The sequence below is a fragment of the Xyrauchen texanus genome, chromosome 44 (genome assembly GCF_025860055.1).
Source record: "Xyrauchen texanus isolate HMW12.3.18 chromosome 44, RBS_HiC_50CHRs, whole genome shotgun sequence".
NCBI lineage: Eukaryota > Metazoa > Chordata > Actinopteri > Cypriniformes > Catostomidae > Xyrauchen > Xyrauchen texanus.
This window is the reverse complement of record NC_068319.1, coordinates 26,435,241-26,462,025: the sequence shown is the minus strand read 5'-3', so window position 1 is coordinate 26,462,025 and position 26,785 is coordinate 26,435,241. Positions and strand designations below refer to the sequence as shown.

Genomic DNA, 26,785 nt, shown 5'->3' with positions numbered 1-26,785 from the left:
GAAAACTGTTGTTGATTTTGTAATTATTTTTTTTACTTGCCAAATGGTATAATATCCACTGATTCTTTTGGAATATATTTGTAAATGGAAGGCAAATGAAAGACATCAGGGAGGGGAGAGAAAATCTGGAAGAGGATAATAGTATTTAAAACCTTTAAGCGCTTAGATCCACTCTGTCAGCAAAATTAGTCAGTGCTGCTTCCCGCAGTTGCTAAGGGGTCTGACTTAAAGGTATTAGAGGCATGTAATGCCTCCACACCCTCAGTAACCTGCATCTGCCCGGCCGAAAGGACACTGGCACCATGATCAAGCTTAAGGGCAGGAGGCGGCAAAGCCTTTTTCCCAACTACAAACTTGGGGTCACGGTTTCTGCTCCAAAGGATCCAGAAGACTCAGAGCTTCCATTTGGCCAACACAACTGGGTAAAGCAATGGAATTCAATGCAGGAACTCAGTCGGGACATTTATGACATCTATGCAGAGTATGAAGACGATGATGGGGATAAGCTCTTCTATACCCCTAGTAAGCTGAATCCAACTAAGAATCACATGCTCAACATCAATGTGGGTGGCAAGGTCTACCAGATCTCTTACAGGGTAGCGGCAAAATATCCTAAGACCAGAATCGGCCGTCTTGCTACGTACACGGACCACAGTAGGAAACTTGACCTCTGTGATGATTATACAGTCCAGAATAATGAGTTTTTCTTTGACAGGGACCCAGACATCTTCCACAACATCTTCAACTTCTACAGGACTGGTGTTCTCTGGATAAAAGATGAACTGTGTCCACGAAATTTCTTGGAAGAGATCAACTACTGGGGTGTTCGGATCAAGAACACCCATCGGTGCTGCCGTATTTCATTTGAGGAACGGCAAGATGAACTCAACGAGCAGCTGAAGGTGCAAAGAGAACTGGAGGCAGAAGTGGAAACTGAGGAACATGAAGATCTTTTCCAAGACATGGCTTTTGGTCACACAAGATTCCTCATTTGGAACATGATGGAGAAGCCTTTCTCATCCATCACAGCCAAACTCATGGCATTAGCATCCAGTTGCTTTGTGCTGGTATCGCTTGTGGCTATGACTCTCAATACAGTAGAGGAAATGCAGTATACGACTACAAATGGCCAGTTGAGTGGAAAGACCTACTGTGAGTATGTAGAGACTTTCTGCATTGCGTTTTTTACTATGGAGTATCTGCTCCGGCTTGTGTCCACACCTGACCTCAAACAGTTTGTAAGGAGCATACTTAATGGAGTGGACTTGATTGCAATCCTTCCATTATTCCTTCAGATGACCCTAGAGTGTTTTGAGAATGAAGACTATGGGAAACTTGGTAGTGATATTGAGACTGTAGGGAGGGTGGGTAAATTGGGGCAGGTTCTACGCATCATGCGTCTCATGAGGATTTTTCGGATCCTGAAGCTAGCGCGTCACTCAACTGGACTCCGAGCCTTTGGTTTTACACTTCGCCAATGTTACCAGCAAGTGGGCTGCCTTTTCCTCTTCATTGCAATGGGAATTTTCACCTTCTCTGCCATGGTGTATACCGTAGAGCATGATGTGCATCAAACAAACTTCACCAGCATTCCACACGCATGGTGGTGGGCAGCTGTAAGTACATATTATATTTTTAAGTCCCTGTGTGGTATAATGTAAAATCTCAGCATATACATTAAAGTATAAAGAAGGTCCACCCTAACTTTTATGAACAATTTTGTAGAACACTGAAGCTATGTACAATCTTTGATGTCATTTTAACACAAATTACTTGGATCCTAAATGATAAAGTCATCCACATACAAAGGTATTGAAGTTGGTACCATGATACAGTAATGGTATTACATGGAAATACCATGTCATTAAATGACTGCCTTATTCATATACCATGGAAAGGACATAGTACTCCAAGGCATTTCGAAGAGCCTAATGGTATAACCATGGTAATACTGTTACTGAGCCAAACGGAAGTGGTGTCCCACAAACACCTATCCTTCTCTCTGCTTTAATGCTATTAAATGCCTCCTCTCAACTGTGTTAAGTCCAAATGGAATGACAGCATCTGTTGTCAATGTGTTACTTGCTCTCTCTCTCTCTCTCTCTCTTTTTTATTTTTTGCATAATCCCCTACTGCTCATTTTACATTCAATTTTATTTGTTTTCAACAATTGGAGGGGGTGATATGAATTTATATCTGATTTGTACCTCAAAACGTTTGTACATTCACTCAAAGGCAATACTTGAGTATTGCTCATACTGTACGTTTATTCCACAGGTAAGCATCTCCACTGTGGGCTATGGCGACATGTTTCCAGAGACTCCTCTAGGCAGGATTTTCGCATTCGCCTGCATCTCATTTGGAATTATTCTTAATGGCATGCCAATCTCCATTCTGTTCAATAAATTCTCAGACTACTATGCAAAGCTAAAAGCCTATGAATACACCTCCAATATCAAGAATCGTGGAAAAGTGAGGTTTGTTAAAAGGGCTGCCAAGACATTTGCAGAATGCTTTTAGGGTACCATGCGGTAATCTACTATTAGTATCCTTCCATGGACTGATGCACTGTACTCCCATACAGTAATGTACTGCAATGTGTAGGTATGTGTTCAAATGTAATATTTTCATACTGAGAATATTTTTGAAACAGACATAAGCTTGTGGTTTTAAGATGAATCAATGCATTTAAGACAGCACTAACAGATATGTAACTCTAAAAACCTGCCTTTGTAGTGAACCTCTTTTGGGTTTTTAGAAATGCCCGGCTTAATACATACTCTTCTGGGTACAATAATTTGAGTGTTAACATATGACTTGATGCTCCAAAGACATTCTTTGATGTTCACTGTTTTATAGCATGGAAATAATGGAAATCAGCAAGGAAACTGAGATGTAACATCTGTTTTTTGGTTGACCCAATGTCACAATGCCCCAAGTGTTAGTTACATATTGACTTCTAAGACTTGCACTGAATAGTGATCAGTCTCCTTTTCCTGTGAAAGTACTGTGAAAAATAAAATACTGATTCTTGGTGTGGGAATACAGAATCATGACATTTTTGCAATACACTGTAATATTGTTTTCCCCTCACCATAAGAAATCATGCCATATCAAAATAACCTTCATGGGGACAAACACCAATGTTCAGATTAACAGAAATAATCCAGGGCAGACAAACAAAAGCTTCAAATAATCAAATAAAGTTCAAGGTTAAACATCTGGCCAAGCACAGCTCAGCTTCACTACCGTTTCTATTCTTGTACAGGCATTTGTGTAAGTTTCAATCGGGAAAAGCCGATTTATATGCAACTACTTTCCTCTTGAAGCGTCCTGAGCCGACATATTGCAAAGAGGTGTACTGTAAAGTTAAATGTGCTGTATTGGCAATACGTTTGTAGGACAACCTTATGAACCTTGAAAGGAATTAAGAATTGACATCTTCACTACAACTGTTTTTAAAAACATTGGCGTGTTTGGGACTTTCAATTAAAAAACCTGTTGACTTAAGACAAGCTGGCCACCGCAACATCTATAAGAATTCAGACAACTAGAATGTAATTAAATGTGAAAAGTATGCTCATGCAAGCATTGATAATCCTTCAAAGATTAATCCTTGGGATCATTCAAAGACCAGAGTTCCAGATGGAAGCAGAGCAGGGCAAAAAAATACATTTTCAAGCACGCAAGAATTCTTCCCAAGTCACTCACATTAGTTATACAAACCATGTTAAAGGTTAGTTAACCTTTTTTTACCATCAATCCCAGTTCATGTTGCATATCACCACCTACTGGACAGGGTGGAGAATTTATAGTAAAAAAAGTACTCAAATATTGATTTGTTTCTCACCCACACCTATAATATTGCTTCTGAAGGCATAACTACATGCTGTCACAGTATTACAGTATTTGATGGACGCACTTATCTGCCCGCAAAACAGTACATACATGTGAGGAGTATGACTAAATTTCGGGCATGCTTCACCCAGAGACATGGGTATTGTCTCTTAAACCAGAGTATATGACATAAGAACAACAACTAAAAAACGATCTGCGATCGTTACGAACGTTAAACAAGCACCATTCAAGCACAAGGAACAATTATTCTGTCATATTTAGCACTTGCAGTTGAGAAAAGCCATCCACCTACCTGATGGTCACTCTGGGTGAGCTCCAGAGATCATGTGTGAGAAACTTGCAGAAGGAAAACCATCATTGCAACACTTCCGATCTGGGCTTCATGGCAGAGTGGCCAGATGGAAGCCTCTCCTCAGTGCAAGACACATGAAAGTCTGCTTGGAGTTTGCAAATAAGCACCTAAAGGACTCTCAGTCTGTGAGAAACAAGATTCTCTGGTCTGATGAAACGAACATGTAACTGTTTGGCCTCAATTCCAAAAGTCACGTCTGGAGGAAACCAGGCACCGCTCACCACCTGTACAATACCATCCCAACAGTCAAGAATGGTGGTGGTAGCAACGGTGAAGGACTGGCCAGGGTTGAAGGAAAGCTGAATGCAGCAAAATACAGATATCCTTAAAGAAAACCAGGTCCAGAGCACTTAAGGTTCACCTTCCAACAAGACAATGACCATAAGCACACAGCCAAGACAACAAGAGTGGCTTAGGGACAACTCTGTGAATGTCTTTGATTGGCCCAGCCAGAGCCCAGACTTGAACATCTCTGGAGAGACCTAAAATTGTTTGTCCACCAATGGTCCCCATACAACCTGACAGAGCTTGAGACGACCTGCAGAGAAGAATGGCAGAAAATCCCCAAATCCAGGTGTGCAAAGCTTGTCGTATCATACCCAAAAAGACTTAAGCTGTAATCGCTGCGAAAGGTGCTTCAACTAAGTACGGAGTTAAGGGTCTGAATACTTGTGTCAATGTGATATTTAAGTTTTTTCTTGCCTTGTTATTATGGGGTTTGGAGTGTAGATTTATGTGAAAAGATAATAAACTAAGGCATTTTAGTATAAGCTGAAATATAACAAAATGTAAAAAATAAGAAGTCTGAATACATTCTGAATGCACTGTTTAGTAGGGAAGTATGGATTTTTAGATTCAAATATCTGAGTCTTATGGATTGCTTTTATGCTGTCTTTATGTGCGCTTTTTTTTAACCTTTAAAGTTCTGGTCGCCATTTACTTTCATTGTATGGAGCTACAGAGCTGATGTATTTTTCTAAAAATCTTCATTTGTGTTCAGCAGAAGATAGAAAGTCAAACACATCTGGGGTGGTATGAAAGGAAATGAGGGAATTAAAATTTTTGGGTGAACTATCCCTATAACAATGACTATGGTATTTACAAAATAACACTTTCTATTGTTTTTTTTGTTTAAAAGTAGTTGAACGCATGTTCAAAATATATTAATATAGAATCAACCTCAACTTTGATACATTTCAAGGGTGCATATAACAAAGAAATGCCCAGGACCAATTTCACACCTAAATCAAAAATACTATTTGCATAAAGAAAATTAAACCTATTTTATGACCACAAAGATGTTTTTGCATTTTGACATGCATTAACATAAATTCTAATGAGATGTACACGTATGATAAATTTTTCACATTACAGTACACGATTCTCAATGGTCAAGAAAATGGCACAATCATTCTTCTGATTTTGGGGTGAAATAGGACCAAAACAAATTATTGTTAGGTTCCGTGAAATTCACTTTGGATTTGTAAAATTTTACAATCAACAAATCACAGGTCCATTTATTCTTGTGTATTTTATTTTTACATACATCAGCATACAAATTCAAGAGTAAAAATCCAGATGAAGGAGAAAACTACGAATAACAAAGACTTATGAAACCAAATCTTGTGATTTGTGTGACCACCTCAGGCCAGTCTCTCAAGCAGCACCTCGACTCCTTTAGAGTTCTGGATCTTCTGTAGTTCAGGAAGGATGGATTTCAATGCAACTTTCACTTCTTCAGCAACAGTCTTCTCTGCACTCTGGATAAGGCTGTGGAAACCCAATCAAAACCCAATAAGTAGCCGAAACTTAAAACAAATTCAAAAACCAGCAATGCAAAGATTAATGAATAGATTCAATGTTCAATGTATGCTGCATGGGGTTTCAATATTTGAAGTCAGATTGCTGGAAAAAGGGCAATGATGTGGAAATTTAAACAAACAGCCCAGGCTGAGCATATAATATAGAGAAACAAATCTCACACTGCTTAAAGTCTTAGAGAGATTATAAGAGGTCAGGCACAAAGACTGAGGAGTAAACAGGGAGTGGAAAGAACCCATAATCCATCACGGGGTGTCTAACTCAAGGGCTCGCCACCTTCAACGGCAGCTGAGAGCCACAGTTTAGCACTTTATTATCATACAGACAACAGGACGGAATAATGAGGCACGACCGTGGAAGATGTGCTTAACTCAAAGCTGACTCAAGGGAATTCCTCTAGCTAAAAAAACAAGGTTTAAAAGACTGTATGATGGAAAAGCAGCAAATTTGTTGTGATGGAGGGTGTGTTTACAGGCTTTGTGAACTTGGGTCAAACATGTCCATTTTATTTAAGTGCATCTTTAGCATAATTAAGCAACCAACGCTAACAGAACAATGGCTGTTGTGGTATGCTAATGTCCAACAAAAAAAGGAAACAAACTTTAAAGCGAATGAGAAAAGATGAAAGTGAGTCTATTTTGTTATTTATAGATCTGCTTGTTATCTGACCAATAAAATGTCTGTGGTGATGATAAACTTACCAACAGAGAACAATGGCACCACGGTTGACTGAAGCCCATGTCTTGAGATTCTCTATTCCAACCTTGTCCAAAAGAATCCTGGAAAAACACTCTGTGGACCAAAATGAGGCATACAAAGACAGTTAAAAAAAAAAACACACACAAAAAAAAATAATAATAGATGTGTAATATATATATATATGCATGTACACACACACACACACACACACACACACACACACACACACACACAGAGTGCATCCTGAAAATATTCACAGCACATTTTGTTATGTTACAGCCTTATTCCAAAATTGATTAAAATTCATTATTTTCCTCAATTCTACAAACAATACCCCATAATGACAACGTGAAAGAATTTTGTTTGAAATCTTTGCAAATGTATTAAAAATCACATGTACATAAGTATTCACAGCTCAATACTTTGTTGAAGCACCTTTGGCACCAATTACAGCCTCAAGTCTTGCGTATGATGCTATAAGCACAACTAATTTTTGGCAGTTTCTCCCATTCTGCTTTGCAGGACCTCTCAAGCGCCATCAGGTTGGATGGGGAGTGTTGGTGCACAGCCATTTTCAGATCTCTCCAGAGATGTTCAATCAGGTTCAAGTCCGGGCTCTGGCTGGGCCAATCAAGGACATTTCACAGAGATGTCCTGTAGCCACTCCTTTGTCATCTTGGCTGTGTGCTTAGGGTCGTTGTCCTGTTGGAAGATGAACCTTCACCCCAGTCTGAGGTCCAGAGTGCTCTGGAGCAGGTTTTCATCAAGGATGTCTCTGTACATTGCTGCATTCATCTTTCCCTCGATCCTGACTAGTCTCCCAGTTCCTGCCGCTGAAAAACATCCCCACAGCATGATGCTGCCACCACCATGCTTAACTGTAGGGATGGTATTGGCCAGGTGATGAGCGGTGCCTGGTTTCCTCCAGACATGACACTTGATAGAGTCCCGGTGGTTCCAAAACTTCTTCAATTTACAGATGATGGAGGCCACTGTGCTCATTGGGACCTTCAATGCTGCAGAAATGTTTCTGTACCCTTCCCCAGATCTGTGCCTTGATACAATCCTGTCTCGGCGGTCTACAGACCATTTTTTGGACTTCATGGCTTGGTTTGTGCTCTGACATGCACTGTTAACTGTGGGACCTTATATAGACAGGTGTGTGCCTTTCCAAATTATGTCCAATCAACTGAATTTACCACAGGTGGACGCCAATCAAGTAGAAACATCAAGGATGATCAGTGGAAACAGGATGCACCTGAGCTCAATTTTGAGTGTCATGGCAAAGGCTGTGAATACTTATGTACATGCAGAGGTGTAGTGGTAAAAAAAGGTGGGTAAACTATAAATTCTGGTGGACCATGACGTGGTCACCCGGTAAGGTGGGCCACTGCCTACCGGTGTATGTGTATCCTGATGACATCGCTATAGGCTATCATTTGATGGTACTACCAAGGGTATCACTGGTTGTTCATACATTTTCATACATTAATCTAAGTTCTTGTTAAATAGACCCAAGAAGGAATAATATGTTTGAAATCTATAAAGTTTACTAAATGACAAAACAGAGAGAACAAAAATATTTAAGAGAGATAGAGAGGGAGGCTTATATCCAGGGCTTCCAATGCAATGCACTTGTACATAATGATTAGGGATTTGGGATTATTTTCATAGTCGATTAATCTGTTGAATATTTTCTCGATTAATCAATTAGTTGTTTGGTCTATAATATGTCAGAACAATGTGGATCAGTGTTCCCCAAAAGCCCAGGAGGATGACGTCCTCAAATGTCTCGTTTTGTCCACAACTCAAAGATATTCAGTTTACTGTCACAGAGGAGAGAAGACACTAGAACATATTCACATTTAACAAGCTGGAATCAAAGAATTTTTACCCGCCACAATATCAACGCCGACCGCCACACATTGATTTTCGATTTATTTTTTATCTTTTACTAAGCCTATTTAAAATTCGTATTTGATTGCAGAGAGCCGTAGCGCATTCGCGCAGCACTAGGCTACCTCTCGCTCGTCCCTCTCTCTCTCTCACCCGTACCTCTCGCGCTCTCTCTCTCACCCGTACCTCTCGCGCTCTCTCTCTCACCCGTACCTCTCGCGCTCTCTCTCCGTCATGGAACACCGCTGCATAAATCTGTCCAACACAGCACTGTCAGTTATTACTTATTAGCCAGCATGCAAGGAGCCTAGCTAATAAGGAGAGCTAAGTTATTGTTAGAATACAGCTGGATTTTTGAGGTCAGCACGCTGTATATAGCTGGTAGTAGTCAATATCGATGCACGCGCATGGGAAACACTGGCAGCAGAGCATTATGAAAGACTTCGTCTTAGGTTTAACAACCTATGAAACTAATAATGAACAATATGAAACTAAAACGACATAAGCTTAATTTAAAATGGCTTAGGAACTATCTATTTAGAGGTGGATAAACGCAATTTAGAGGTGGATAAACCCACTTTGGAGGTGGGTAAACGCTATTTCCGAATTTTGGGAGGTGCGTAAACGGCGTTTACGTGCGTTTAGCCTCCACTACATCCCTGTGTACATGTGATTTATTTAATTTTTAATTTTTAATAAATTTGCAAAGATTTCAAACAAAATTTTCATGCTGTCGTCATGGGGTATTGTTTGTAGAATTTTGAGGAAAATAATGAATTGAATCCATTTTGGAATAAGGCTGTATAACATAACAAAATGTGGAAAAAGTGAAGCGCTGTGAATACTTTCTGGATGCACTGTATATACACAGTATTGTGCAAAAGTCTTAAGCACATAAGATGTTTCACAAAAGCATTGTCTTAAGATGGTAATTTACATCTTCAGCTTTAGTGTGTCAATAGGAAATATAAATGTTAGACTCCCAAACTCCCAAATTACTTTTGCAAATAGAAAGGATTAGAACAGAAGAACAGGGAGCCCTGCAACCGATGTCATGGCTCCCACAAAGACCCTCACTGATCACATAAAGAGACGGAAGCAATAGATTCTAAATAGATAGAAGAACTGTGGTGAATTCTCCAAGAAGCTTGGAACATCCTATCTGCCAACAACCAAGAAATACCGTGTCCAGGTGTACCCAGGAGAATTGGTGCTTTTTAAAGGCAAAGGTGGTCACACCAAATATTGATTTAGCTTTATGTTTACTGGACTTTGTATGACATTAAGTGTTAAATGAAAACTATTCACGTAATTTTTTAAGAAATCCTCACTCTGCAAAATTTTTCACAAGTGCCTAAAACTTTTGCACAGTACAATATGTTAGATCAGCCTCAATTTCCATAAATCTTTTTAGCCCAACCTGTGGGCTCTGTACTTACCCTCTCTCTCTGCCTCCTTCATCTTGGCATCTTGTTCAATCAGCCATTTCAAGACCAGATGCCCAGCAGGGTGTTCTGCCATATGGAGCTATGACAGGAAACACAATCAAACCATTAGCAATCTCCCAATAAAAAGACAAAAAGTATAGAGTAATAAAAAGTATAGCGTACGCAAAGTAACCGGGCTAAAGGCACACCTTAAATACAATTTGCCTTTTTTGTGATGATTAAGTACGTCAAGATTGTTTTTTTTATTTAATTTTGATGGACCAACATTGTTTGTGTTAATGGAAATAATAACAAAAGGTTGTTTTGATAAAAAAAAAAAATCTATCTATCATTTATTTTTTTTAAAGTGTGGTGAGGGTGTTTTTACCCCGTACTTGGTTAAAGGCCTCCAGGTGGATTTTTGTGAAAATATAGGGAAAATCAGTATAGTCATTAGGTAAAATTTGTCAAGGTAAGCAAATACTTCAGAGACAGTAAGATGCTTTGAGTAATTCATGTCAATCAAATTTGACTTTAATAACATCTTAAGTATTCTATAAACAAATTAATCTCCATTATGATTGGATCAGTCAATGTGAACCCATTTTGAACATTCTTCATAACAAATCTATTCACCCCACTTAAGAAAAATAATGTATTATGGGGGTCTTTAGCCCCTGCAACGTCTTAATACTTCACACTGCCAATGCAATGCCAAGAAAGACGTTTCTCTTTTATTTAGAAAATGATACATGTTAAAAAAAAAACATAGAAAACATTGATGTACAGAAGAAACTTCACTAAAAAGGAACATTTTCATTAGAACAAATGTAGGGTGGGACTACATTTTATTCATCAGGAATGACCGGAGTATGAAAAGTATTCTTTTAATACAGGAAGTTTAAAAAAAGAGGGGTTGAAAAATAACATGCACTGGTGACCTCAGCCATGCATGAAAGTTATTTCAGGTGTTTAAGTTTTAATGAAAGATTATAGAGACAAGCAATTCTTCTTTAGAATAATGGAGTGCACACTTACCTACAAGTAGCTGATTTGATAATTAACGGTATATTATAAATATTATTATTATAATGTATATTTTTTCAGGTATTTCCCATTAGGTGAAATTTGTATGTGAATGAAGGAAAAACAATGCCATGGCAAATGGAATTGAAAGGAGTGTAGGTTTGGTGAAAAAAAACAGATTTTTTTTTTTTGTGGAAATATGACAGGAAAATCTTGTTCTTAAGATAACATTAAAACATCGGTTTTCTGTTTTGCGTTACATCTCTACGTTCTTTGCTTTTTTTCACACAATATACACAACCTTTATTCGAGACATTTTGATAAAAACTTGACACACCGACCACGTTCACATGCAGTTAAGAAAACTTTGTTCCAGGGTTTTTGCAGTAAGTGGCATTCTGAAATGTCATGTAAACAAGAATGCAGATTTCCTTACACCATTTAATGGATTGGGAGAAGCCTAGGTGTGTTAAATTGCTTTCTCTATGAGAACGCAGCTTCTGTGGTCACGTAAACACATAAGAGGCGCAGTAACAGGTTTTTGAGGAGTGTGCATGTCCGTGAACAGACCGAATAACAAACATCGAAGGATGGAGCCTAACAACAAGTCAACAAAGCAGAAAAAAATTCAAAGGTTTTGAGAGTACAGTGGTAAAAGCACATACACTATAAACTATACCTATTTAAACACACCAATATAAAATATCGACAGCCCACATTCATATATATGCACTAAAGTACACTGGGGAAATCCCATAGTTTTATGTATGAGGGAAAGCCCACTATTGCAATTACACAAGTGTTGTGGGGAAATTACACTGCTGTGGAGAACGCTGCTTACTGAACGAGCCGCATGAACAGGAGTTGAGTTTGCTGTGTATACAGTCTATTTAAACAGGAATGCTACTTTCTTGCAATACGCCTCTTTCTCACAATAAGCCGCTGTCTGGTGTCCCATGTAAACGGTCACTGTTTGAACTGCTTACGCGCATCCACGAGAGTCTGACTGGCCTGTGGCAAGTTTCTAAAAACTTTCAACTGTTTTCATGCAGCTGACCACAGGTCTACCACTTCGCTGGTGTTTGCATTTCGTGTGAATGTAGCACACATGTGCGATACCGCTCTTGTCGAGTTTTGATGATTTTTAAATTCCACCATACAATGAGTGCAAATGAGATGTTGAATGTGTCGCCCAGCAAGCAAACACGTGTTTGTGTGAGTGAGTGAGTGAGTGAGTGAGTGAGTGAGTGAGTGAGCGAGTGAGAGATATGCCGAGAGGGAGAGCTGGGCTGCTGCTCCAATCTTAAAAGCTCTGATTCAGATCAGGTTTTAGAAAATTACACCAAAAAGAATGAAACATTTTGATGTCAAATTGAATATAGCCAATGCATTACTACAGAGTACCGAGTTCAAACTAGACCCCCCCCCCCAGAATGTGCAGATTAGCTTTCATGGGGGTCTCCTGTTGTATTCAGGGGGTCTGAGACCTAACCTAGACCCCCTGTAATTTACACCATGGGTATCAAAAATAAGTATGCTGAACAGCGTTAATCATAAAGGCAGTGGACTAATTACCTGGCTATGTTCTTTGCCTGACACAAAAGGTTCAGCTGCCAGGGCTGCCACAGCCTCCATAGCAGGTCTGAGATCTCCTATGGCGGCTGCGAGTATATCCCTCACTGCAACACTGCACGCTTTATCCATGACCATAGTGGGAGCGTTCTCACACAGATACTGCAGCAGATGTGGAGACACAGCTTCCAACAGCTCTCTCCTCCTGATCGCTACATCCTTCTTACTGCAAGAGAGAAAAATCCATTCAAAAAAACTTTTCTATTTGCATAACCCAAATGCAGTTAAAGGAATAGTTCACCCAAAACTCTGTCATTTATTTACCTTTACATTGTTTCAAACCTGTCTAATTACCTTTCTTACATGGAACACAAAAGGTGGAATTCCGATGACTGTGCTAGTGATGCTTTTCCATGCAATTATAATGAATGGGGACTAGAACTTTCAAGCTACAAAATAAGGCAAAAAAGCACCATAAAACTGGTCCATATGATTTGGGAATATTCCAAGTCTTCTGAAAATATGATATCTTTGTATAAGGAACTGACCAAAATTCTAGTCATTATTCATTGAAAATTGTGAAATCCACCCAAGCTCTCCTTTTACACATTCAAGAGAGTAGCAATTTGTGAACAAATCCTTCTTTTGAGTCGGATCTTTTCAATTCGTTGGATCAGGGTTCATACACATTTTGATTAGTAAATTTCCATGACATTTTCAAAACTGTTTTGCAGCATTTTCAAATGTTTATATTAGGGCTGTCGATTTAATGTGTTAATTCTGTGTTATTAATTCTATAAAAAAATTATAATTTAAACAAATTAATGCAATTAATCATGTCCCGGTAACATAATAAGGAATATCTCTACCATAGGAGTAATTTAAGCTTGAATTAACACCTAGCGGCAGTAAGCGAAACCCAAGCTGTATGAGCAAAGCGCAACCGTAGAACAAACCACAGGCTTGCTTGACAGTAGTGTTGTGTGATATTCTTCATTTTCAGATCGTCCTATCATCAGCCTGTGAGATCGGGGAGAGATAATTTTTCATAATTTTGTGAAAAAAGATAAAGAAAATGTCTTGTCACCTATTTGGCAATATTTCGGTTTTAAACCAGACTCAAAAAACGAGCATGTGGATATCACACAGGCAATTTGCAAACTTTGCATGAGAGTTGTGCCGGTGAAGAAGTCTCAACCCTATATATACATTTGCGTGCCCACCACCATGCTGATGCTGCTAAGCTAGCACCAAGAAAAGCTGTGGTCGGCAAAGATCGAAGTCAGCCATCTATCATCGGAGCTTTTGCAAAAAGCACTAAGTACAAACGAAACAGTGAAATGTGGGCCCAATGCACAGCAGCTGTCTCCAATTATATCGCAAAGGAGATGGTCCCCTATCATACAGTTGAGTTTTAGAGATCTACTTCAAACTTTTGACAAACAGTACAAGCTGCCGGGGCACAAGTACTTCAACACTGCTATCCCGATCTGTACAATAATACGAGAGAACTAAAGATTTGAATGCGGCTGACTTTGTCGCATTGACCAAAGATGTTGTCAAACATAAACATGACCCCCTACATATCTGTGACAGTCCATTATATTTCTGAGGATTGGAAACTGGAGGCAAAATGTCTCGAAACGACATCCATCTCAGAGAAACACACCGCAGAGGTATGGATGGTTCTATCATTTTTAATCGTATAACAATACAATTAATACACTATCTATATGAACTTGAGCTATCATGAGTGAACTTCTCCAGCGTTAATAAAAGTGCAAAACGCACCACCGCATGGCCTACACCTATTCCCACCTACTCAGTTTATGCAGCAACGCACTTTGCCAACTGCTCTGAGTAGTGCTTATACACATATCTCCACAATCGCTCCAAACTTAAAGAATTCTTAGCACACTTGTATTTCTGAAAATATTTAGTTAGAAAATTCCATGACTTTTCCAAAACATAAGGTGTTAACTTGTTTTACCATGATATTTCCAGGCCTGGAAAACACCATTTCTAAATTCCTTTACTTTTCCAGGATTTCCATGACTGTACAACCCTGTTGGTTGATCCGCTTCACAAAAACGTGAATCGAACTGTTTCAGTTCTCAAGCTTCACTCCAAAATGCTCATTAGAGGGGATGATTATCAGTGAATAACGGCTTAATTTATTGTATTAATTCTGAATATTTGGAATATAACACACAAGGCGCCTAGACCACTTTCATGAAAAAATGTTCCAGTGCCTTTTCTAGTGCGTTTGCATACTTTTAGAACCTTGAGAGCTTTAGCTCCTGTTGTTGGTAATTGCATGGAAGGGTGACCAGAAGAGTCTTCAAAATTTCTCCTTTTGTGAGTTTTAGATTTTGGGACAGCTACTCCTTTAAGTAGATGCAAAAACGTCCTGAGACATACCTGTGTGCATTGCCGTCACCTTTCTCAAGCACCTTAATGATCTCAGGTAAGAGGTGGGTTGGGTCTCTCGGGGTCAGAAGGTAAAGCAGCACTTTTTTACCGTGTTTATTGTTGATTATTTCAGACAAGGGGCTAAGCATTTCCTGAGAGCAAAGTCAGAAAAAAACAAATATGTAAAGATCAGAGAAATAGCTAACTAATAAGGAATAAATATCATGAAGTTTGAAGCGCAAGAGCACTTACTGAGATAATAATTTGTTTAACCAGCTTGGTGTCATCAATGCAATCAAAGGCTGCCAACAGAACAAGATGAGCATATTCACCCTGAAAGAAGCAAAACAAATTTGAATTTTACTTCAGCAAAAGACCATTCTTGACAGAAAATATGACAAAAGTAAAACTATTTATTATACTATTTGGGTAAATCTTAAAAAGCCTGTAAAGAAGGGCATGGGTAGCTTAGCGAGTATTGACTACTACCCCTGGAGTCTTGAGTTCGAATCTAGGATGTGCTGAGTGACTCCAGCCAGGACTCCTAAGCAACCAAATCGGCTTGGTTGCTAGGGAGGATAGTCACATAGGAAAACCTACTTGTGGTTGTGATTAGGGGTTCTTGCTCTCAATGGGGCGTGTGGTAAATTGTGCGTGTATCGCGGAGAGTAGCATGAGCCTCCACATGATGCGAGTCTCTGCGGTGTCATGCACAAATAGCCACGCGATAAGATGCACAGATTGATGATCTCAGAATCGGAGGCAACTGAGACTTGTACAATGCCACTCGGATTGAGTTGATTAACTGCGCCACCATGAGGACCTTGTAAGTAGTGGGAATTGGGCATTCCAAATTGGGAAGAAAAAGCCTGTATAGCAGTGGTTCTCAACTGGTTTTGCTTCAGGACACATATTTTACATTGAACATCAAAATGTGACCCAACACAGTAAAAGGGCCAGTTTATTTCCTAATATCAAACATTATTTAAAAAGAACTTGAGGAAACTTTGTCCATAACTTGTAGATAAGTCTTGGACGCCCAGATTTTAAAGCCCTTATATTTACAGTGCAAAAACATAAAAGAACAGGTAAGACCATGGATGGCCAATGTAGCTAGTCTATCTAAAAAAATAAAAATATTTATTCAAATAAATTATGGTCTAAACTAATTTGCCACAGTTGTAATGCAAATGATTATTTCATATGAAACTATAAGATCTGTCAAAATATCAGTTACTATTTTGCTATTGTAAAATCATGAAAGATTTTAGTAAGGGTGATTATGTGTTATTTGAAAAACCTTTATTCTTTTGTATGCAAAGTGTGGTTTTTTCGTCCTATTAAAAATGTCAGGCTGTCTGTTTGAGATGTCTGACTTTCTAAAACAGCACTTTAAATTAGAAAACAAATGGGTCACTTCAGCTTTTTGGACTGTGGCGTGATGTCGTCAGAAGCCCGGTTGAAGCTTGCGCAGAGACACAGCAGTATAGATCGTGGATCACTTGCAACTGGTTCTGTTATGGTTCGTGGCACACTCAAGTAAAAACCACGCTTTAAACGCAGGGCTGTCCAAAGCCTGGACGGGGCCTCCTCATTACAGACTGCCGTTCTTGAGGACAAAATTTAGCTTGGGCGACCACCAAAAATTTGAAAAGCATGGAAAAACCTGGCATTTCTCTTCTGTCTGCGACCATATCAAAACAGATCTGCAACCTATTTTTGAGTTGCAACCCACCAGTTCAGAAACACTGCTGTAAAGAAACAGGTCACATTTCACCAAAGAAAAAGTTAATTATTTTAAGCTTAAAGAAAATAAAGTTTATTTTTGGTACCTTTAAGATTCTATGCATTGACATTATTTCCATGACAATTAAGCACATTACCACCCAATTCCCATTCCGGTAATTTGAAAGAGCGATATATATTTTGAAATTGTGATGTATTTACATTTCTTACTCGTATATATTATACTGCTTTTAAAATCATTGTTTAACAGTCAAGCAAATATAATGAGAACCCTTTTTAAAAATAACAATTACAAACAACGGTACCACCTTATTGTAAAGTGATACCGTTGTTTGAAATTGTTATTTGTAAACATGAATTAACAATAAACAATATTTTTACAGCACTCAATCGTGGTTAACGTTTATTTCAACATATAAATTGTTTTTAATTAAAAGCTGTATGTGTGCATTAAGAACTATCATTAATAACAATAAACAATTGAACATTTATAAATAAACTTTAAACAAGATAAAAAGAAAATGCTGTGATAGTTCATGTCATGAATTTACTAATGTTAATAAATAGAATCTTATTGAAAAACTAAAAAAAAAAGCGCAAAACATCAGGACACATTATAGTAATGAGAATTTGAGAGTAAAATGTGCTGAATTGCTTTGAAAATACATGCCAGAATCTTCATGGTCTAAACTAAGCTTAATTTTCTTTATGCAATTTTTTTCTCTTTTGATTTTGGAATGTAAAATGACCCAGACATGATGTGTGAGATTTACCCGTTTATATATTTTAAAGATAAGAATGACTGCTTACCATTGCGAACTTTGCAATGTACGTTTTCATAGTTTTTAGTATAACTTTGCGGTCCTGAAAAACAAAGAGAACCAATTAAACATGTGTTACAATAAAAGTCAACAGCAGCATTCAAGAACCAATATTGAATTTCCAGGATAAGCACAAACCTTGGGTGTGCCATGCCATAAACAGTGCATTGTGACTCTGGCTCCATCATGTGTGTGTGCCATATATACCACAGACTCTCTGATGGACTCGATCATCTCCTGTGAAGACATAAAAACAATAACTTGTAGAGCAACCAGTGGCCTGTACCATGAAACCAGTCTCAGTGGCTAGTCAAGTAAGTTTTAGTATAGTTTGCCTCAACTCCTGGTTTCAGGTACCATGAAAATTTGTCGGCTTTTAGTGGTGTTCATCGCCACAGCAACTTACGCTACACGATTTTGTTCTATATTACAGATCGCTAACAGATGCTGAACCAATCAGCTGAGTGTAAAGTCACTCCACTTTACAAATAAATCTTAATCCACTTAAATTATTTATTTGAGAATCTAAACTAAGATTTTCAGCAGATAAGAGTGTTGTATTTTATTTAAAATGTTATTGCTTTTCATTTACCCTCTTTAGCCAAAGCAAAAATTATCTTTGAAAATATAAACATAATATATTAGGAATCTAGAAAACAGCCAGTAAGATGGATTTATATGATAGCTGGAAAAATAAAGAGATTTTAAAATATTAAAAGCTCAATATTGCTATGGAAAGGGGTGAATGCCACCCAAACCCCTTCTTTATTTCATGGACTCGAGATGAACACAGTATTTTACTTGAAGTTATATGAGGCCTAGTTAGCTAGTTAGGATATATAACAATGTCTAGTGCACAATTTAAATGAATTTAAATTCTTATTTTCATAATCATCAGCTTTCAGCAGAGGTAAATCCTGTCTCTCGCGAGAAGTGAATCGCATTCTCTCACAAGATTGGTTATGTGCAGCAAACATCACTCGTTCATGTCCACTTAAAGTCAGGATCAAAGACTGAGTGGACAGAACGTTGATGAGCTGCATCATTGTAACAATAAAGCCTGATTGAATTGGTTTGAATTTGTCAAACTGAAACAATCCTGAAAACCTGAGTTGTTCAGCAACCTTCATGGAACAGGCGTCAGATCAGGTACCAAGATCTGTGGTCATTGCTGGTCACAACACTTACTGTTCTCTGTTTGGCTGGTGCATGCTCGAAAAAGTCCAGAAAAACTTTGTGGACCAGTGAATGTTTAATGACAGCCTCCCTGTATGGGGAAAACATGATGTATATTAATTCACAGTTTCAGAACTGAAGTACTGCAATCTACAGCATAATACTACATGAGCAACTCACTTCTGTGCCATTGGTGTGAGGATCTGCTTCATCTCCTCCATGATGCTCTCCCGTTTCTCTGGACTATTCTCCAAAATCTTCTCTAATGTAGGACAAACTGTGGACTACAGTGACTGTAGTGGTCAAATACCTGCATTCACGGTCTTAAAAGGCAATTGTTGTGTAATGTGTAACCACTAAAATGGTTTTGAAAATGGTGGTAAAAAAGAATTAAGCTCTAAAAACACTGATTGTGGAAAAACATGCTCCCAATAACTCTAAAAATGGAAACTGGGAAATTTCTAATGGGTTATTAAATATTCTGCATTATTTTTAGTTTGTATTCAATGTTGATATGATTTTATATTTAAAGGGATAGTACACCCAAAAATGAAAATTCTCTCAACATTTACTCACACTCATGCCATCCCAGATGTGTCAGTCTGACTTTCTTCTGCAGAACACAGATTTTTTTTGAAGAATATTTCAGCTCTGTATATGACCAAAACTTTTGATGCTCCAAAAAGCACAGTAAGGCAGCATAAAAACAATCTGTATGACTCCAGCGGTTTAATCAATGTCTACAGAATTGAACCAATCGGTTTTTGGTGAGAACAGACCAAAATGTCACTTTTTCACTGGTTTTTTTATGCAGTCTCGCAGAGCTTACATAGTGCTAGGAAGTGTAATCAAGCTTGAAATCATGATCTCCAAGGAGACTGCTGATAAATAAATAATAGATAAATGTCTGTTCATACCCAAAACCGATTGGATCCCTTCGGAAGACATGGTTTAAACCATTGGAGTCTTATGAATTACTTTTATGTTGCCTTTATGTACATTTTGGAGCTTAAAAGTTCTGGTCACCATTCACTTACATTGTAAGGACCTACAGAGCTGAAATATTCTTCTAAAAATCTGTGTGTTCTGCAGAAAAAGTCATACACATCTGGAATGGCAGGTTGATTAAATGAGAGATTTTTCATTTTTGGGTGAACTATTCCTTTAACAGCTATAACAGTTCACAATAAACTGCATGGATCATCGTTTTTATTTACAAAAATGTAAACATCTTTTGTCCCCAAAACTGAAAGCACTTGTACCTTGCAGACTTGGAATATGTTTCCGTAGAGCTCTTCAGTGAGCATGAGTCTCTGAGAGAGGATGGCTTTATCATTGTAAGCGTACTCCACCACTGAAGACGCTTCCGAATGTCTAAGCATCTGTCTGACCTTCCCCTTAAAAGTCAACATCACTTCCCCCACCTGCTGTTTACTCCTGTATAAGAAAAGAATGAAGACAAGCTGACCATTGACCATTCCCAATAACCTGACATTAGAAGCTATAAAACTAAAACAATTGTGGAATTAATTTATTTGCATGTAAATCACATGGAGAACTAAATATTATCTGTGTAACTGTCACCAAGTTACAACAAAGAATATCATGTAATTCACCCAATTAGGCCTGGGCGATATGACAATATATATCATGTCAAATGAGAATTTGCTATATTGTGTATATCGCGATATGTAAATATCATGTGCGCAGCGTAGGCTTCTCTATCAGTAGGCAGGGCTTCACGTGAGACTGAGAAATTAAGAAACATGGACAGGGTTTTTCCCAGCATTTAACATTTCTGCAGCCGTCCAAGCTAATTTAATGACCTTCATCATACGTTTGGCATTTTAAAAGTGCTAAAATATTCTTCACATCTGACATCTAAACGTCACATCAACATTTTTCACTTGACCGTGGAGCGTGCGGTCTCTGGAGCTTCGAAGTGCACGCGAAACCAGCAGGCATTCCGATAAATGTGCTCCACAGACAGCAGAGGTGAGATCAGTAGCACTCGAGCTACTCGAATCACTTTTGACCAAAATAGAGAAAGAAATCTCTACAGAACTGGATGACTCCCAAACAGGTCAAGAAAACGAAGAGGAGCTTTTTATTAAAACAGGTGCGACACGGTGTAAAGAGCAGAAAAATGTCATCTACTGTTTCACGTGACGATAATCACTCGTAATACAAGCAATCTGTTTTACCACCTCAAAATGAAGCACGCAAAAGAATATTATTAAAGCCAAAAGATGAACTCGGCATCAATTCGGTCATTTATTTATTTAGCAAGAAGTGATATTTATTTCATATGAATTTTCTTCAAGAAATGTTTATTTTCGTTGGATATTGGTTGATTTTTGAAAAAAAGTTGATTTTATTTAATTGTTTATCTTATTCCAAATAAAGAGGAAGTAGTTTATTAATAAAGTATTTAATTCACTGGAGTTACAAAAATAGGCAATACAATAGGGTTATTTTATATATAAACCCATTTTTATTGATTTTCCAGAAAACCTTTACTATATCGTGATATATATAGTTATCATGATGTAAAATGACCCATATCGTGATTCGTGATATAAGATTTTGGTCGTATCACCCGCCCCCACACTCAATGACAGCAGATATATCTGCATTATCCACAAGACATCTGCATGGTAACAACTTTATTCAAACTCAACCAATAATGAAACCTTAAAAATAAAGGTGTAGAAAAATAGAAGTGACTTACCCATACATTAGAAACTTCTTTACAATGTTTCTGGCGTATTTTGATTTGCTTAACTCTACAAAGTGATCTAGAAAGAAAGCATAAGGGTGGACAAAGATGATAAGAGACTAATCTAATTTCACAAACAAAAGCTACATTCTCCTGAAGACAATGCTCACCTTTGAGTTCATCAAACACCTCCTGTCTTTGCTTATCATTGCCAAACTGAATAAAACACTGCAGCACTCGCGTCGAATCATGAGCAAATGCAATCTAGAGAAGACAACCAAAATATAGGTTTTTTTACAATAACTCTTAAATGACCAAATATGAATGTTCAGAACAAATGAAAACGTAATGTACTTTACGCACCATTTTTATTTTGCCTCGCACAAGATTCTGTAGTTCTTTCATCAGTTTGGCTCTCTTGTCCTTATCACAATCTTTCCTGCATTTCCACACATAAAAAAAATGTTTTTGGGGTTGTTTCTACAATTTTAATGTTCCAGGGGTTGATTTATTAAAACAATGATATTTTAACTTTTCTATTTAGTTAAACGAAGGGCACATTAAAACTGCATTGTAAACTTTTTTAGTATGCAGTTATAATTTATTTTTACAAATGCATTTCATGTATACATTTTAATTGTTGTAACTTTGACCAATATAAAAAAAAAAATTAAATATGGAAAAAAAAAATATATATGCATTCTTATTAAACCCTTGATATCCCTATACATGCGCTCAGTCAGCAAGCAGCCTTCCAAAAAGCAATGTCATTTCCCATGATGCTTGTTTAAATAACAAATAAAGGCACCCGAGGAAGACTTCGCTATTTCATTCTACATTGCTTGTTGGTTTTTTGTTTCCATAACTTTCCATCACAACCTGCACCAGAAATGCGCTGCAATAGTGGGGTTTCCCTCTTATGTCAAACTCTGAGATTCCCCCCCAATGTACTTGACCGTATATACGCGAATATGAGGAACCATCTATATTTTACATTGGTGTGTACAAATGGGTATAGTTTGTAGTGTATGTGCTTTTCCCACTCTATTCCGAAAAACACTGAATACTTTCCACTGTGCTGACTAGTTGTTGAGCTCCATCCTATAATGTTTGTTATCCAGTCTTTTCATGCACATACACTCTCTTCAAACACCGATCAGAACATCGCTCATGAGTTTATGACCACATAATCTGCATTGTCGAGGAGAAATCAGGATGCATTAGACCACTTTCTCTTAATCCCTTTAAATGCGTAAGTAAGGAAATCATCATTGACTTTGCATGACAATTCAGAACGACACTTTCTACAAAACCCTTATTTACACTTTTCTCACCCACACTTATATCGCTTCTGAAGATTAACCACTGGAGTTACATGGATTACTTTTATGCTGCCTTCATCCACTTTTTGGAACTTCAAAGTTCTGGTCACCATTTTTGGACCTACAGAGCTGAAATATTCTTCTAAATATCTCTGTTTGCATTAAGCAGAAGACAGAAAGTCATACAAATCTGGGATGGCATGAGGGTGAGTAAATGATGAAAGAATTATAATTTTTTGGATGAAATATCCCTTTAAGGGAGTTTATTTTATAATAGTCTGAAGGGCCAAAAGTGCCAATAGTTCAAGTAACAACAACATGGGGGGCCTAGGTAGCTCAGCGAGTACTGACACTGACTACCACACCTGGAGGGTGTGCTGAGTGACTCCAGCCAGATCTCCTAAGCAACCAAATTGGCCCTGTTGCTAGGGAGGGTAAAGTCACATGTGGTAACCACTTCATGGTCACGGTTAGGGGTTCTCGCTCTCAATGGAGTGCATGATAAGTTGTGCGTCGATCGTGGAGAATAGCATGAGCCTCCACATACTATTCTCGCATGTCTCATGCACTATGAACCATGTGATAAGAAGCACGGATTGACTGTCTCAGAATCTGAGGTAACTGAGACTTGTCCTACGCCACCCGGATTGAGGTAACCGCGCCACCACGAGGACCTCCTAATTAGTGGGAATTGAGCAATCCAAAATTGGGGAGAAAAGCGGATAAATAAAAAAAAAAAGAAACAATGCAAACTATACCATCTAAAAAATTATTGTAGGTAATTAAAATAAACCACTTACCGTCTTACAATTTCCCACACTTGCTTTGCTCTGTTTACAATCTGGTAGCTATCCTTTTTTTCAATCTGTTGGCGATTCTGTTTCAGCTCTTTCTTTTTTTGTTTGAATTCATCCCATTTGGGTTTTTTGTCTTTAGAGCCTTTAGAGAAAAAATAACTATTGATTAATCTACACCAAACACACTATTGTAACTTTTTTAATATTTGACATTTCAGGAAATATTTTGATATGTGTACCTTCCTCCTGTTTCCCTTTCCCATCAGGATATTTCCTCTTCTTTGTGAACTTGCCGTCTGTTGGTTTTCGGTTGAATTTCTGTGGTGGTCCGTCTCCCCCTGATTTTTTAATACTCTTTACTCTGTCTGAGCTGTGAGGTTTAAAGGGCCGTTTGCCTATTGGTTTTCCTCCAGGTTTGCCTGATGAAGGTAAATACAGATAATGCCTCACTGTTCTTGTCTATAATCTATATTTTTATATACATTTAATTTATTTTTCATTTTAGTGTTGTCTGGCTATGATTTAGTGTCTTCTCAGACCCTTAGCTGTCAGATCCATATTTTCATCTTAATCATAATTATAACTGAATATGAATCTAATATGAAGTGATTCTGTACTAAAAAACTAAAACCAACTGTGAAAAACGTTAAGAAAACAATTCCAATTAAAATTATTTTTCATATCACCCCTTAATAAAAAGTTTACTTTTGCCATTGCTATCTATGCATAAGGTATAGTTACCTTTTGTTTTGAATGTTGTTTTCTTTCCATCTCTTGAAGTGAACGACTTCTTTTTTGGTTTTGTCTCCATATCGAACTGTAATAGGAATTGCTGGTTACTATTTTTAACTACCGTATTGGAAATCTTACAAAGGTGAAATGCATGAAGAAAAAATTTAAAATCAAAATCAAACATCCCTTCATACAACCATGTAAAAAATATTCGGATGTTTTTCCACATGCGTGTCTTCACAATGCATTGCTCAGAAACACGCACTGGCAACATTTGCTTTAATAGTTTCTTAAACAGTTGTCATAAAAACATGACAAGCAAGTACTGTAATACCTGTTAAAAATACAACACATTATATCGAAGTAGTTGTTGTCCAAAAACAGGAAATATCTAATTAATCTTCAGCAAAAAGACGAACACGTTTTACTTACCCATGTGTACGGACAAATTACTTTACGGCATTGCAGTCCACCAAAAGTGCCGTAAACATGTTACGCGGAGCATCGTTTGCGACAGTCGTTCGCGTAACCAGAGCCCTTCTACCTAAAGTCCCTATAGAATCAATTCCATGCCACATATATTTGCAAAAATATAAAGTATTGCAAAATAAAATAAAGTTTAAAAAAAAAAAATTTAAAACAAAAATTAAGTATCACAAACGTAAAATAAAGTATCGAGAGAAAAAAAGAAAGTTTTGCAAACAAAAATAAAGAATTGCAAAATATAAATAAAATATAGCAAAAACCAAGATGTAATTAATTGCAAAAATCAATGACTGTTGTAAAATAATCTAAAGATCTTTTATCCTTTTTTATCTCTGCAACAGATTTTTAGGCAGCAATGATTTTGCTACACATCTTTTCTTCTTCTTCTTCTGGTGTTTAATGGCGGATTGGCAGACCAACATAAATGGTGCATTTCCGCCACCTACTGATCTGGAGTGTGGAGTATACTTGGCTTTGGAAGAAACGAGAGGAGAGAGAAAAAAAAATAATAATTAAATTCTATTTATTATTCCTGTTTTATTTAAATATCTAAATATTAATTCGTGAATTCTTGATTGTCTTGACCCATTTCCTAACAATACTCTTATTGAAATTGTATCAACTCCCATCCATTGTAGCTCTTGAATTAACTGTTGTCTCTCCCATTCCTATGCAGCACATTCTAAAAGAATATGCTGCACTGTTTCTAAATCCCCACACTTATCACAGTTTCCTGTATCATGCTTCCCTATTTTATAAAGACTATAATTCAATGCAGTGTGACCAATTCTTAACCTTGTAATAATGACATCTTTTTTCCTATTTCCATATCTTTTCCTCTCATTTCCAACCTGTTCTTGAATTTGATAAAGATGTCTTCCTTTAGAGTCACTATTCCATATCTTTTGCCATCTTTTATTAATTTCAATTGCTATTAATCTCTTGATTTCTGATTTACTTAGTGATACATTCATTTCTATTTGTGCATGATTTAATGCTTTCTTTGCTAACCGGTCTACCTCCTCATTACCATCCACACCCACATGTGCAGGCACCCAGAGAAAAAATACCAGTATCCCTAACTGCCTTGCTCTAAATAAACATTGCAAAACTTCAAATATTAAATCTTGCCGAGATTCAGATTTTCCACTCATAAGACTAGTAAGAGCAGCCATTGAATCCGTACATATCACGGTTCTAGCTGGTTGAACTTCTTCAATCCACTGTAGTGCTAATATGATAGCAATTAATTCCCACACATCTTTTTCTTTGCAACGCTCCTTTTAATCTGCATTTCCATCACGTGTGAGCTCGTGATACCGTTTTGCCTTTGCGTTTCACTTTATGGCACTGTTTTGACGTGGGGGTGGAGTCAGGGGATTGGGGCGTGTACAACGGGCTCAGTTATGCCTCTCTGGAAGTTACGTCATTAGCTTGAGACACGGATCAAACATCATGGCTGAGCACAGGCATGCAGGTGGATCTCAGGTATATAAAGTTAATTGTTTAAGGAAACTCATTTTAAAATATTCAATGGGGTATACCCGTCAAGTGAATTTTTAAGACAACGGTTTAATTTTGAAGAAAATGCCTGTACTTTTTGTCAAATTGACAGAGACAACTGATCATCTTTTTTTCTCGTTTTTCTTCAAATACTTTTTGGGAAAATATGTCTTATTGGTTGGAATCAAAGATTCACTCACTGCCCACTTTTGCTAAGAAACATGTTATGTTTGGAATGCTGTTGGACGAGAAAAGAATGTAATGTTGATACTGGGCACATTTTTCATTCATAAGTCCAAATGTATGAAGACGAAACCTTATTTTTCTGTATTTAAAAGAGAATTGATTTGTAATTTCTTTCCAGCGTTGGAATGTATGAAAAGTAAAAAGGCCCAGAAATTGGCTGGAATAATAAGAGAC

General features: G+C 37.6%; 2 protein-coding genes across 3 annotated transcripts; one reads left to right on the top strand and one right to left on the bottom strand.

Annotated features, from left to right (window-relative positions):
* Positions 1 to 249: 249 nt before the first annotated feature.
* Positions 250 to 3,035, top strand: kcnv2a (potassium channel, subfamily V, member 2a). The gene is made up of 2 exons (XM_052117893.1): positions 250 to 1,616; positions 2,278 to 3,035. Exons 1-2 carry the CDS (start codon positions 303 to 305, stop codon positions 2,518 to 2,520), a joined length of 1,557 nt encoding a protein of 518 aa, XP_051973853.1. The 5' UTR covers positions 250 to 302; the 3' UTR covers positions 2,521 to 3,035.
* A 2,693-nt stretch (positions 3,036 to 5,728) lies between these two features.
* Positions 5,729 to 24,838, bottom strand: pum3 (pumilio RNA-binding family member 3). 2 transcript variants are annotated; one of them, XM_052117557.1, is made up of 18 exons: positions 24,809 to 24,838; positions 24,386 to 24,461; positions 23,884 to 24,063; positions 23,648 to 23,786; positions 21,889 to 21,964; positions 21,696 to 21,789; positions 21,538 to 21,604; positions 20,069 to 20,243; positions 18,987 to 19,090; positions 18,819 to 18,897; positions 17,769 to 17,867; positions 17,620 to 17,673; positions 15,316 to 15,396; positions 15,073 to 15,215; positions 12,655 to 12,877; positions 10,066 to 10,153; positions 6,733 to 6,823; positions 5,729 to 5,980 (listed from the first exon to the last, which is right to left on the bottom strand). In XM_052117557.1, exons 2-18 carry the CDS (start codon positions 24,453 to 24,455, stop codon positions 5,854 to 5,856), a joined length of 1,890 nt encoding a protein of 629 aa, XP_051973517.1. In that variant the 5' UTR covers positions 24,456 to 24,461; positions 24,809 to 24,838; the 3' UTR covers positions 5,729 to 5,853. The 2 variants fall into 2 exon arrangements, with proteins under 2 accessions (XP_051973517.1, XP_051973516.1); XM_052117556.1 differs by lacking the exon at positions 24,809 to 24,838 and adding an exon at positions 24,711 to 24,789.
* Between the last annotated feature and the right edge of the window lie 1,947 nt (positions 24,839 to 26,785).